We start from the raw sequence: 12,442 nt of genomic DNA, 5'->3' as shown, positions 1-12,442 counted from the left end.
AGGTGGTCAACACTGTTGCATCCGTAGTTCTTGATACAGCTTTACTACAAAGGACTCGTGCAGAGAACAAAAAGTCAGTTCCTTGCAACCAAGGAGTTAATTAATAAGAGTGGAAAGAGAAGCACATGGATGTTGGCATAAGGCAGACAGGACAACAAAAGATGTGGAGCTTGGGAAAGAAATAATCCATAAAACTGAACCAAAAGGCCACATTCTTATGCAAAACCAGATTTCCTGTTCCCATCCCACTTTTTTGCCCTCCTTTGACAGAACACCCTTGACAGATTGTCTGCCCTGACAATGGAAAGGTGAAAGCACAGTATAAGCAGTCACTCCTGCTTGTGCTATCCGCCAAAACGCCAAAAGCAGGCTGACCTTCATTCCCACTGCCAGAAACATAAGGTCAATATGAACGTCTAAAAAGGTTGTCCTGCGTATTCAGCAATGTTTTTTAAAGGCTGTGAAAGGGAAACTTTCCAAAGCTGGAAGAAGGAAAGAGAAAGGTCTTTCAGCAGCTGCAAGAACTACCTTATAAGCCTTTCAATTGCAGCAGGATGAGCTAATAAAGCTGGCCCTTAAACCCTGGAGGTTCAGTGTTCAAATTCTGCTTCAAGTTCACAAATGAAAGGAGTCTATTATACTTGCTTTAGTAGTCAGAGGAATCAAGGCACATCAGAAAGTGACTACACACTTTGACTAGCCTCATGAAAACGCAGCAGAGACAGGCAATGGAGCGTCTTTCAGTCTGTCAGCAGAACCTTGTCTAAAACTTGCCTCCTAGCATCTCTATGACCACGTCAGTGTTAATCCCGTTTTTGTAAGATGAATTTGTACAAGAAGCTTCCTGATCAATGATAAAGCCAAGTTTTTCAAGTATACCACCTGTCTCACTCAGCTTACCAATATGAATATGCATCTAGTTATACACTTCATTTAAAGCATATGCTCTAGCTCTTAATTCTCTGAACAGCTTTTTTTTTTTTTATTATTATAGTAGTACAAAAGACTCTTCACCTCTTTTTCAGTGACAGGGAATAGGCACCTAGAACAGTATTTTCTCTACGTCCATTATCTCAATCAGCAAACTTTGTAAGTTGATTTGCACAACACCTTGGCTGACTTTTTAAAATTAATGTCCAAAACCACAAACTAGACTCAGCAAGAAAAAGTTCCCTGTGTAATTTCTTCATATATCTCTTCACAAAGAACAGCTCAAAGAGAGGGATTAATCATCTTCAGCAACAGAAAAATGGTATTTTTAGGTTAAATCTTAACTTCGCATTTTTCTGTTCGGATTATTTCATTACAAAATTAATTGAATCAGGGCCAACACACAGGTTTATCTCTGAAATAGTACATGAGCGCATGGACTGTGCCTTGAACATTTTTGGCATTTCAGTATACAGAATGTATCTCAAACACATTGTTCTTTGAGATGCAAGTGGAAGGCAACTACCTGGCCACCACTATGCATCAATAGCTACAAGCCAATGAACAGGAGGGAGCAAACCTCTCTGTCCATGGTCCTCAGTCCAGATGGAATGAAGTCCTAGAGTAAGTTAATTCTAATAAATCACTTCCACAAAAGCCTCTGCATGCCTCTTCCTCTCTAGAGAGAATTGGTGATACAGTCAAAAGGCACAAAATTTGTGATCACTCAGATCTAGGTGCAAAGTTTCTGCAATTAAGACAAAACCTCAGCAATTTCAGAGCAACAGTTAAATTTCAGCATGTCAGACAGTTCTCAATCTACTTCTTCACGACTCAACTTTCAAGCAGCAAACCCAAGCCAAGCCAAGGCTACTACTGTAGAAAAGCCAGGCTCTTACCTGATTTGCATGTCCTGCCATCATCTTCTAGCTGCACGCCAGTGGGACAAGCACAGCTGTAGAAGGGGTCTCTGGGAGATAGCAGGCACAGATGGGAGCAACCACCATTGTTTTCTTCGCATGGAGTGTGAACTTCAAGAAACCAAGCAAACAATCAATAAATTTTATTTTCCTTTTTTTTCTAGAACCCCTAAAGCCATTCCAACCCTCCCTGAGGAAGAAATTATAGATCACAAATGACTGGCACAAGTTTAGTTTTTAAAGACAGAAGAGCCATAAAGTATTTGATTCCCCACCTCCCCAGCAACTTCTTTCTGAGGGTATCTAATTTGAGACTCATGCAAAGCCAATTTCACAAGAGCTGAAAACTCTGCACATCCTCACTGTGCAGTTCTTTCAATGTTTCTCAGGCTCAGTACAACTAAGAACTACAGACACCAGTTCCTTTCCCTGCTGATACATTTAGGAAATACCTCTCTCTGCTGTAGAGCTTTTTCAGCAAGACATATCCCTGAATCACCAGGAAATGCATGAAGGGAACATGTCACGTCCCTTGCATATTTCATCAACATTAGGAAAAGTTCAAATACTAAAAAGATTGCAAATTGTTATGTTACTCTTTTCTCTCAGCCTCCCATTTTGAAAATGTAAAATACATGTATATAAACAGATAAAAATAAGGAGGGTGGGGGGTAAGGACGGGAGTGCAACTGCACGCACCTATCTCATTTACCTGGAGCAAGTAACAACTGCAACAGATTAAACTGTAACAATAAAGACAATATTGCCACATTAAAAAAAAAAAAATCTTGCAAGCTGTGCAAGACCTCTCCAAAAATCAATCTTAGTTTCAATAAGCTTCTGAATGACTTTATTATAAAACTAAAAACAATTCAGCTAATGTGATTTGTGGTATTTCCACCGACAGGCACTGAGAAAGAAGATGGAGAAGAATTTGAGCCAGATCTTAATGAAATCAACAGCATTTGAGCTATTTTTAGCAGATGCTGTTTCCCTGTGCATCATATTTTCTTGTGACTGACCCAGAAATACTGTGACCCAAGGCTGGGACATAACCTTAGCTAAAAGCAATGACAAGAATTCAGTATAGCTGAACTCTTATCTGGAGCAGCGAGATAAACCAGGGTGCTGCTCATACCTGACAACCTCAATGAAAATTTGCACGTTCCATCACCAAGATGATCTCCAAACTCCTTTTGCTTACTTTCAAGCCTGTTTACTGACATCCTGTAAACTTTACTAGGAAAACAGATGCTATCTTCAGGGAAACTAACATCATAGTTGGCATAAACAAAGAAGCCAATCCAAACAGCAAGAGTATCTCCTGTAGGCAAGAGATGGTTCTTCCCACAGCTACTGAATTACATACATTTCCACTCGTTTTAAAATCCCATTTCCACATTCCTACCCAGAAACCTAGACTGATCTCTACATGAAATCACCCACATTCAAAATACACATAGGCTCTTTCAATACTCCATTCTCTACACCCAGCTTTCTTTGAAGGACCACACACAAAGGAAAAAAAAAAAAAAATAGGCATACATGTTTCTTATAAAAGCTCAGGACTAAATACCTTTCACACTGAAAACATTCATGAACTATTTGTTACATATTGAAGGTAAGCAAGATTAAGTCTGGATTTAAAAGTTACCCTTGTAAGTAAAAAATTAACACAACATTTTACAGTAGTTGTACTTATTATGATTGTTTAAAATGCCATGATATGCACTTTGTCTTTAAAATTATTGTATTAAAAAAGTTGTGAGACAAGTCTTTATCACTCATTGCGCTATCCAGATCGAACAGATGTCACTGAAGTACTGCCCTGGATTTTGGATTTTGTTAACAACTGGGATGATGAATGAGATTCTACCTACATAGATTGGACTTTTCAAAGAGATGTAAAGGACTCGGGTACTTATGTCTTTAGCAACCAATCTCCCCAAAAGTTTTCAGGACACTGAAACTTTCCACAGTGACCATTTTTATGATGTTATTCCTGACAAATAAATTAAAGTAATGCAAAAAGCTTCAGGGAAAAGTGAAACATACAGTAGGGCTGCCGGTCAGGACTTAAGACCTGGATGTCCATTGGCGAATACAGGGCAGATAGTATTTCTCTCCTTTTCTCTCCCGTCCTTTTGTTGCAGGCATGAATGGAGCGCGTCTGCCAGTCCGTCCAATACAAAGTGTCCCCAGACAACGTCAGTGCAAACGGATGAGTAAGACTACCTTCAACCACCTTTTGCCTAGATAAAAGAAAGGGCAAGGATTAGCATGCATTGCTTTCTGTAGGTGCCATTTGGAAAAAAAAAAAAAAATCTGGCTCTCTTAATTCTTATAAGAATTGTCATCTTTTAATAAAAACAGTGGAACAAAAGAATCATCTGGTGATAAAAACAATCACACTGAAATGTAGATTAAGTTTTTACAGTAACCTAGAGGAATTTAAGCCAAGCAGAAGCATAACCAGTACATTTATTTGCATATCTTTGCAAATTGTTTTACATATATCTTCCTCTACTGCACGTTAAATGCACTCATGATACAAATTTTTTCCTTTTTTTCTTCCAGTCTTTATAACTTGAAAATTAGTTTTCTTCACACATCAGCTTGAAAATGCTTTCAAACAAATCACTGTTAGCAGCAGCCACCATAGGACAAACTTAACAATTAACCTTGAAGGCTGCAAATTAAAGAAAAATAGTAGTTTTAGCAGCCACGAGTCACATCATATCAGTATGCCCACACAGTATGATGGCAAGCACCTCCCATATACATAGTTAGCTATGCAAAAATGCAGGAATGAAAATTTAGACTTTGCTCCTTCATAGCAATGAGGAAACAAATACACTTTGTTTCATAGCAACACGCTATCTAATCCAGCTGTACACTGACCTCTGAAAGGCCACACCAAAGTTCCTTACCAGGGCTGTGCAAACATCCAAATACAATTGCTGTTTGGAGGAAACACAGGTCTGGAGTGTGCTCCTCCAATTAAATCCTTAATTTTTATTTATTGGCCTCCATTTGAAAAATATTATTTCTTTACCCAGAATTTCCACATTTTGGATCATCAGCTGCACCCAGTCCTTTCTCATAGTAGGAAAATGAAAAAATTACCTAAGTGTCTCTATAAGTTACCCTCTTAACTTGGCCAACAGCAGAAACAAAAGTTTTTCGGTATCCCTTTTGAAATGTAGAGCAGAGGCTTGCCCTAGAAAACAACCTAACAGCATCTGGAAAAATATCCTGCCTACTTCGGGAACCAGCTTCCGTTCCACTGCAGCAGCTCATGCCATCTCAGAGCCACATGAAATACCTAGCTCAGTAGCTCCCAAAGCCTAAAGAGCATCTTCTTTTCCCCCTAGAAGGTTCAAACCCAGTAAGAGATTTCTGCCAACGTATTACCTCTCTTCTTCCTTCCCCTCTCTCCTCTCAATTAAACACGTCCTGCCTGGATACCTTATTTCTCACCCAGTTTTTCTGGGGTCACCTCAAATACTAGACACTTTGAGAGGTTTTTGATGTGTTGTTTTTGAGTGTTCTCTCCCTTAAGGCAGTAAACTGTTTGTCTCCTGTCAGTTATACTTTGTCTAAGACTAAATATTTGTGATGAAAACAAATTGGAAACACTTCAGATGTTTTTCAGCACACCCTCCTCATTCAGCCACACTCCTTTGCTTCTATGGATGCATGCATTTTCACATTTTCACCAAACACATGACATTACCAACATGTTTTCTGAACTCACAGGATCCACAAGTTTATACATATCGCAATAAATTTTGGTAATTTAGATTCATCAGTCTCGGAGGCATTCACTCAGTGTAAAAACACTTGACAACAACTCAGTCAAAATAACACAAACTCGGTTTTCACAAATTTCATGCATTTTATGTGTGTACAAATAAAAAGGCATTCACATGCCTCCTAAACCAGTGCTCTGATGTAGCAAACCAGTATTCAAATTTATTCAGCATACAACTTGGAGAAACCTTAAGTCTCAGCATCATCCTGGAGGAAAGTAAGGAATACATTTTTCTTATACCTATATTCAGATTTGAATTGTTTCCGTAGATGAGATTAATGATAACAATAAAAACATCTAATGCTTGGGAAGGAAAGGATTGTTTCTTTTTTTTTTTTTTTTTTTAATCAGCATTGCTACCATTTTTAGTTTCCTGAGAAGGGAATAAAAAGTAGCCCTAGAATTCTTCATATGTATTCAGACACATCTTGAGCATAAAGGACAGATTTAAAACTGATTGGTATATGCAAACAAATATTCCCATTTACTTGTATAAAGCAGGCAGTGTGGAAAAACAATATTATTCTTCCTGTTCCAGATATAAAACTAAAACTGCTCTAACATTTCTGAACTTCAAATTATCACTTTTCTCACCAGGACATACTGCAGAACAAATAGAAATACTGATTTCACTTTCCATGTCCACTCTCACCTTTGCTGTTGCTTTCTCTTTTTTTTTTTTTTTTTTAAACTAGTAGCAGTAGTGACTGGACTTGTATTCTAGTATTGTAGCAGCTGTTTTCCACTATATAGTGTACCTATTTCCATCATTCTTAAATATCAAGTCCCCCCCTCTCCCGTAATTACATCCCTTGAAAAAGTTCCAGCTGACATGCTTGGAAACTGAATCTTGCTAATGTAACAGGCAGATTGATCCAGTAGCATTAATCTACCATGCAGAGGGTACATTTCCTTTTTATTTGAATTCTGAAGCAATTCTGGGATGGGAGGAGAAGGAGCTTTTGGAACTTCACAGATTTCACTTCTCTGAGTGTTGAAAAAGAAAATTAAGATCAATGTTCAGTGGATTTATTAATAGGCATAGCATTTTAAGAAGGAAATTTTGTCATCGTTACGATCTAAAACATACACAGCTAAATGACATTTAAGCTATTATACTAAATAATGCCTGAAGCCCACATGCAGTTAGAGACAAGTAATTTCACAGAATGCATCCTGCAGAGGAGCGTCATGACATCCAGTGTGACATCAGCTCTCCAGCAGCTGATAGTAAAACATGTAAGAGTGTGCATCAGTAAGCTAAACTTTTTTTTTTTTAATGCAAAATAGCACATACATTAACTTTTCCTAAAATACCTTTTCCTTTATGATACAATACCGCATGGGAGGGGGAGAGAGTGTAGCGCACCAATTTATCACAAAATAATTTGGACTGATTGCTGGGATACATGTATTCAAAGGCTGGTTCTTTTTCAAGGTGGTCTCTCTCTACCTTAACATGAGCAAAATAAACTTGACCTACCAATTCCAACTCTTAAGTTTTCATACAAACTGAGAAGTAACGTTTATTAAATTTGCATGTGTAAGAGAACTGCAGAAATCCAAGACTGAGACAGGAAATCTTACACTCTGCCACCTACCCCCAAGCTAGAGAAACATATTTACATGCATTGTCTGAAAAACTCTTAGATTTAGAATTTTGAGACAGTATTTTCTTTCTATGAACCTGTATCAAGCCTTTGAGCTTCCACTCCACTTCTGTAAAGGCCTTTTCCCTTGTCTATACTTCTGACTGTCACTTAGTACTTGTCACTGACTACAATGCCACCATTATCTAGCTCTTACATAGTACTCTCAATAGAACTTAGAGCGTTTTATAAAGGATGTCAATATTGTTATGCCTCTTCTATGAGTGTGAAAATCAGGCACAGAATGCACCTCTGCAAAAAGAAATTAAAAACACCATGATAAAATGCAGTGTTATTTGGAGGGGGGAGGCATAAAAACAAAACTCCAAATTTTGATCAATACTAAATGATTTCATAACAAAGATATTTTATATGTTTTAAAATACAGAGTTTATGCGCATTATATAAAGGTCACTGCAATTTCCAGTTTGCCTTAGGGTGCTGTTGACACGTTGGGATAGCGACCTTCTGACTATGCACAATTTGGCAGAGCACTATACCATAACCCAACATCCCTCTCTATTTCCTCAAGGTAAGCTTCTTTAGAACGATTAACAAAATCTCAGCATCTGAAGTTGTGTTTCAGGATAAGACAACTCATGTACATTATTCTTACAGGGAAGTGATAATGTAGTGTCATAATTTGCTGCTTTTTAGAAGAATATCAGCGGAAGGATTTCTGCACTGTGAGCTTGCTATCCACGCAACCCAATACGCAGACATACGCAATGAGACATGAAGACATACGCAAGTCTTCATGTGAAAATCTAAACTTAAGATCCAAAGAGTCAGGTAGGCTACATTTAAGAAGGTATAATTTTGAGTGCCTCAGCCAACCAAATAAAATGTAATTCTATTAATTAAACAGAAATCAATCGCAGCATGGCATTTAGTAGTCTACTGCCTATTCAACAGGTTGTTCCTTGAGACTACATTAAGACCAAAGCTGGACCAAAAGGCAGAGAACTGCATCCTCAGCAGGACATTTCACGGGCAGATGGCAGCTGCCCTTCAGAGCCCATGCAACGTGTCCAATGAACACTGCACTGCGATTCAGGTACAAACTCAAGTGCCCAAACTCTGGCCTGTCTAAAGAGTCATCTCTGCCAAAAATCAACAGGGACCCTTGGACAGAAGACCACCAAACAAAACTTGTATACTGTGCTTTGTATCAAGCCTTAGGAAAAACACATTTGCTCACAACCTGAAATAAGCTGAATTTGGTTACTTTATAGGCGTGTCACAAAGTACATCTTTGGACAGGGCCAAGGACAGGTGTCTCAACATATATTACCCCGTTGTAAAAAAAAAATACAGTAAAATCCTTTAAAATCCCCATAAGCATTAGTTAAATGTTAGATTTCCTGGAGCCACGGAAAAGCATTTCCAATTATTCTAAAGATAAGTATGAGCCTTAAAAAAAAAAAGTGCTGTACAAGAAAGCTAGAAACTATCTGGAGTAAAATAATGATACAAATACTCTAAATTTTAAAGTCAGTTTTATGGCATGTGAGTGTTTTATTTTTGCAAGGCTATCAACAATTGAGGTTAAAATTAACAATAAGGCATTTACATTATTATAGATTACTGAAAAAAGTCTCAGTGCAAAACAAATGCAGCAGATGAGGAATAATTCACACCGTATTACAGACTAAAGGAAACTTACCTAAAGGAACCATCTAGATTCGCTCTGTGAATGAAACTTAATTTTGCATCAGCCCAGTAAAGTTTCTGCTCATCAAGATCAATTGTGAGTCCATTTGGCCAATAGATATCTGAATCAACAATTATTTTTCGTGTGCTGCTGTCCATTCCTGCCCGTTCTATTCTGGGTGTTTCCCCCCAGTCAGTCCAATACATGTATCTAAAAAAAAAAGGAGAAAATATATCACAATACATGTTTGTTAGCTTCAGCAACAGAAGGAATAGTGGCTTTTATAAAGTTCTGAAGTGTTTTGTTTTGATTTTGCTTATTTTGTGTCGCACCTTAAAGTGGTGTATATGCATAAATACATATCCCCAAAATACATTAGCACTTACCCGTTCAAATCACCATTCCAGAGAGCGCAAAAAGAAAGTCCTTCATTAGAGCAGGTCTCAGAAGTATTGCCTCTGCTTAACATATTACCATCATATTTTAATGTTGGGCACCACCTGATTGTCACGAGCATTTATAACCGATGTATGCCCAGTTATTACAAGTTGCATGGCCAATTATTAAACTTGATATCCTAAATCACATTCAGAAACAACCAATTACTACCCAAACAGGCAATTTCCAAAATGACCATCGCAGTACTTGCTTTGGAAAGTTGGTACACCGAAAAGATCAGAAAGCAACAAATTCCAGTGCCTGGGTGAGCTGAGACTGTGCAGTTCAGAGAGATGCTTTCTGACTGAGAGAGGACAGTCAGTTTCCAGCCAGCATTACCCAGAGACAGATATCCAAATTGCAAATTAGGCACACCAGGGGTCCAAACACAACACGGCTAACCCTACGCATCGCTATCTCAGGCCGCTCAGAAAAACCGACTGCTTTCCCAGTGCCAATACAGATATTTCTGGCATTGTCTGTGCAGGCAAACCTTCAACTTGAGTGAGCTCTCAAACAAAATAATTTAAGTGTCTGTGCACCAGGTTCTTTGTGTTATATCACCAGCAGAGCTGTACAGGTACCAGCTGGGTATTTGCACTAAATAAGCAACATTTAAGCTAAGTCCTGCTACCAGGAGTTCAGACAGAGAAAGAAATGACTCGTATCACTATCAATGTACATTTGAGCGTGGGAGGGTAAAACAGGCTATTTGCCAGCTGAACTAGTAACATTTCCATACAGATGAGGCCTCAGGCTTCTGATTCACAAGCTGAGAAGGCTTACCTCAGGATGGCTGCAGTGGATTCCCGTCCCCAGACGCCTTCCCAAAATGTCTCAGCTCCCCCAGCCAGGCCAGGCCAGCTGCTCCCGAAGAAGCAGAAGCAGGAGCTGAGCTGCCACAGCTCACAGACCAACATATGAATGTAAATTGCCACTCATTTTGGTTTTCCTTAACAGGTCAGGCTGTAATTTGTGGCAGTTCAAACTGTGTGGTGAGGCAGCTATTGACAAACAACTGAAGCCAGAGATGGGCAGACATGAAAGAAACCGTGCATACAACCAGCTGGTGAATCAGCCTGAGGGACTGATCCGGCCATTTTTCATAGAGTCATTTTTCAGTCAAATCAGTTCTCTGATTTGGCTCACACCATTTGGCTCACCCACTCAAAACCAAGTATTCAAAGCACACCTTGAGACCTCTCTACGGGAAAGAAAATGAACAAGGAGCAGGGAGACAGAGACGAGTCCCAATACAGCTGTCCCAACATGTTCTTGCTCCTAGAAAAAAAAAAGGTTATCCAGAATTCCTGAATTGGAAATCCCACTTGAAATTTCAAACCACAGAACAGAATTTCCTCTCTCCTGCATCTTCCCTAGCTCACAGATTTGTAGCACCTCTGAATTCACTGCAAATTGAAGAATCAGTTCAGAGCAGTCAAAACCCTGACTGCTGAATGAAGAAACCTCTGACTATCAAAAGGTGATGTTAGGCTATTTAATATGGTTATGATAATGCCACATTCATTTATATACTTAAATGCATAAACACAGACCAAAAAGTAGTTCAGACCTGAATCAGAAATCCCACAATACTTACTTAAAGAAAAACAAAAGAGACAAAACTACCTAAGTCCAATTAAATCTTAAAAGCAGGCTAGAATAAAAAGGATGAAAAATATCCTACCTACACAAAATATTACCCTGGAGCAAACTCCCTCTTCTCAATTCTCTTTTCTTAAATAAGGCTTGCAGCCTGCCCTGAAGCTCAACGCATTCAGATGAAGAAAAGTCTGTAAGCCAAAGGGCCCTTGTGGCTTTTCTGCTTCATTAATGGAGTTCAAGCTCCAAAACCTTTCCTCCTCTGCCCCCTGAACTTGTTGCCGTATTTCATAGCTGATACGTGCTTTCCCACTGGGCACATACATGGCCACGCAGAGACTGCTGGATATAACCAGCACTTTCAAATTCACACATAATTTGCCACAGAAAAACTACATCCCTTCTTCTTAGCTCATCAGCAGGAACCAAGCTCAATCCTCAGCAATGCCACTGCCATTCAAAGGTCTAAACCCAAAGTAACAGAACTGCAACACCATTTGGGGGGTTTCTTAACCACGTCAAGACTGGGCTGGGAGTTTAGACGTCATTATACGAACAGCTGAACTGTTCCTGCAGCAGGGAGGGGGAATCTCTGGTCTGCATGAGCCTGTTTAAAACCATGCCACTGCCAAACGAAGCAGTTCCTTCCTTCCCTGGTCCCCAGATCTGCTTCTGACATGAGGACCCTACAAGAAAGCATTCTCAGCTACCTTAGCAATTGGCAATCACTAGCTAGGGCAGCCCGCTTCATCCCCCCTTCCACGCCATAGCATCCAGGCTGTTTTGACTTTTTTTGGTCAACACAAGGCACAACATAGCATTTGGCACGAGACATTAATAAGGCCATAAAATGTCATGTTTTAAATGCATGCCTGTGGGGGATTTTCAAGAATGCAGTGTCAAACTTTCCTTTTTTTTTTTTTTTCCACTCTGTTTTGCAAGAGTGACAAGGCTAGTTTGGACCAAATTAAACACAAACAGTATCCTGGCTGAGACAAGCTGCACTGAGATTCAGCTGAAGACAGACATTTTCTGGACAAGTTATAAATCCTGGAAAAAATCCACGATTATTGTGGAAAGAATGACACAAGCTTAGCTTGAGCAGCACTGCAAACTTTTTTTTTTCTTTTGGTTGGTTGGTTAAGTGTAAGTTGCACAGTTTTAAATATCCCTGGGTTAGGGCACACCATAACAACTAGGAGAAACTAAAAATATCAAAACCACTATCTTGTGTTTTAGCACAAATCCAGTAGATTGTGTTTATAGGGCTAACATTTGGTACCCCAGGAGTTTTGTATCCCACCTGGATTACAACAGGTAAATAAAAGCATAACAACAGTGAGGCTATGAAAGCAAAAGAAAACATGAATTCCTAAAGAGCTAATAAAAAGAGCCATTGTGAGCAAAACTCACTGCTTTGCAACTATCACAAATT

General features: G+C 39.1%; 1 protein-coding gene across 2 annotated transcripts in view; it reads right to left on the bottom strand.

The window, feature by feature from the left end:
- Positions 1–12,442, bottom strand: part of LRP5 (LDL receptor related protein 5) — a 143,837-nt gene that overhangs the window by 88,258 nt on the left and 43,137 nt on the right. For both annotated transcript variants that reach the window (XM_068683386.1, XM_068683387.1), the window contains exons 3-5: positions 8,980–9,177; positions 3,906–4,102; positions 1,830–1,961 (exon numbers count right to left, since the gene is read on the bottom strand). In XM_068683386.1, coding sequence (XP_068539487.1) covers positions 1,830–1,961; positions 3,906–4,102; positions 8,980–9,177 — 527 coding nt within the window. The remainder of the gene's footprint in view (positions 1–1,829; positions 1,962–3,905; positions 4,103–8,979; positions 9,178–12,442) is intronic.

The sequence above is a fragment of the Anas acuta genome, chromosome 5 (genome assembly GCF_963932015.1).
Source record: "Anas acuta chromosome 5, bAnaAcu1.1, whole genome shotgun sequence".
NCBI classification, from domain to species: Eukaryota; Metazoa; Chordata; class Aves; order Anseriformes; family Anatidae; genus Anas; species Anas acuta.
The sequence above is the reverse complement of the archived record's forward strand: the minus strand, read 5'-3'. Positions and strand labels throughout refer to the sequence as shown.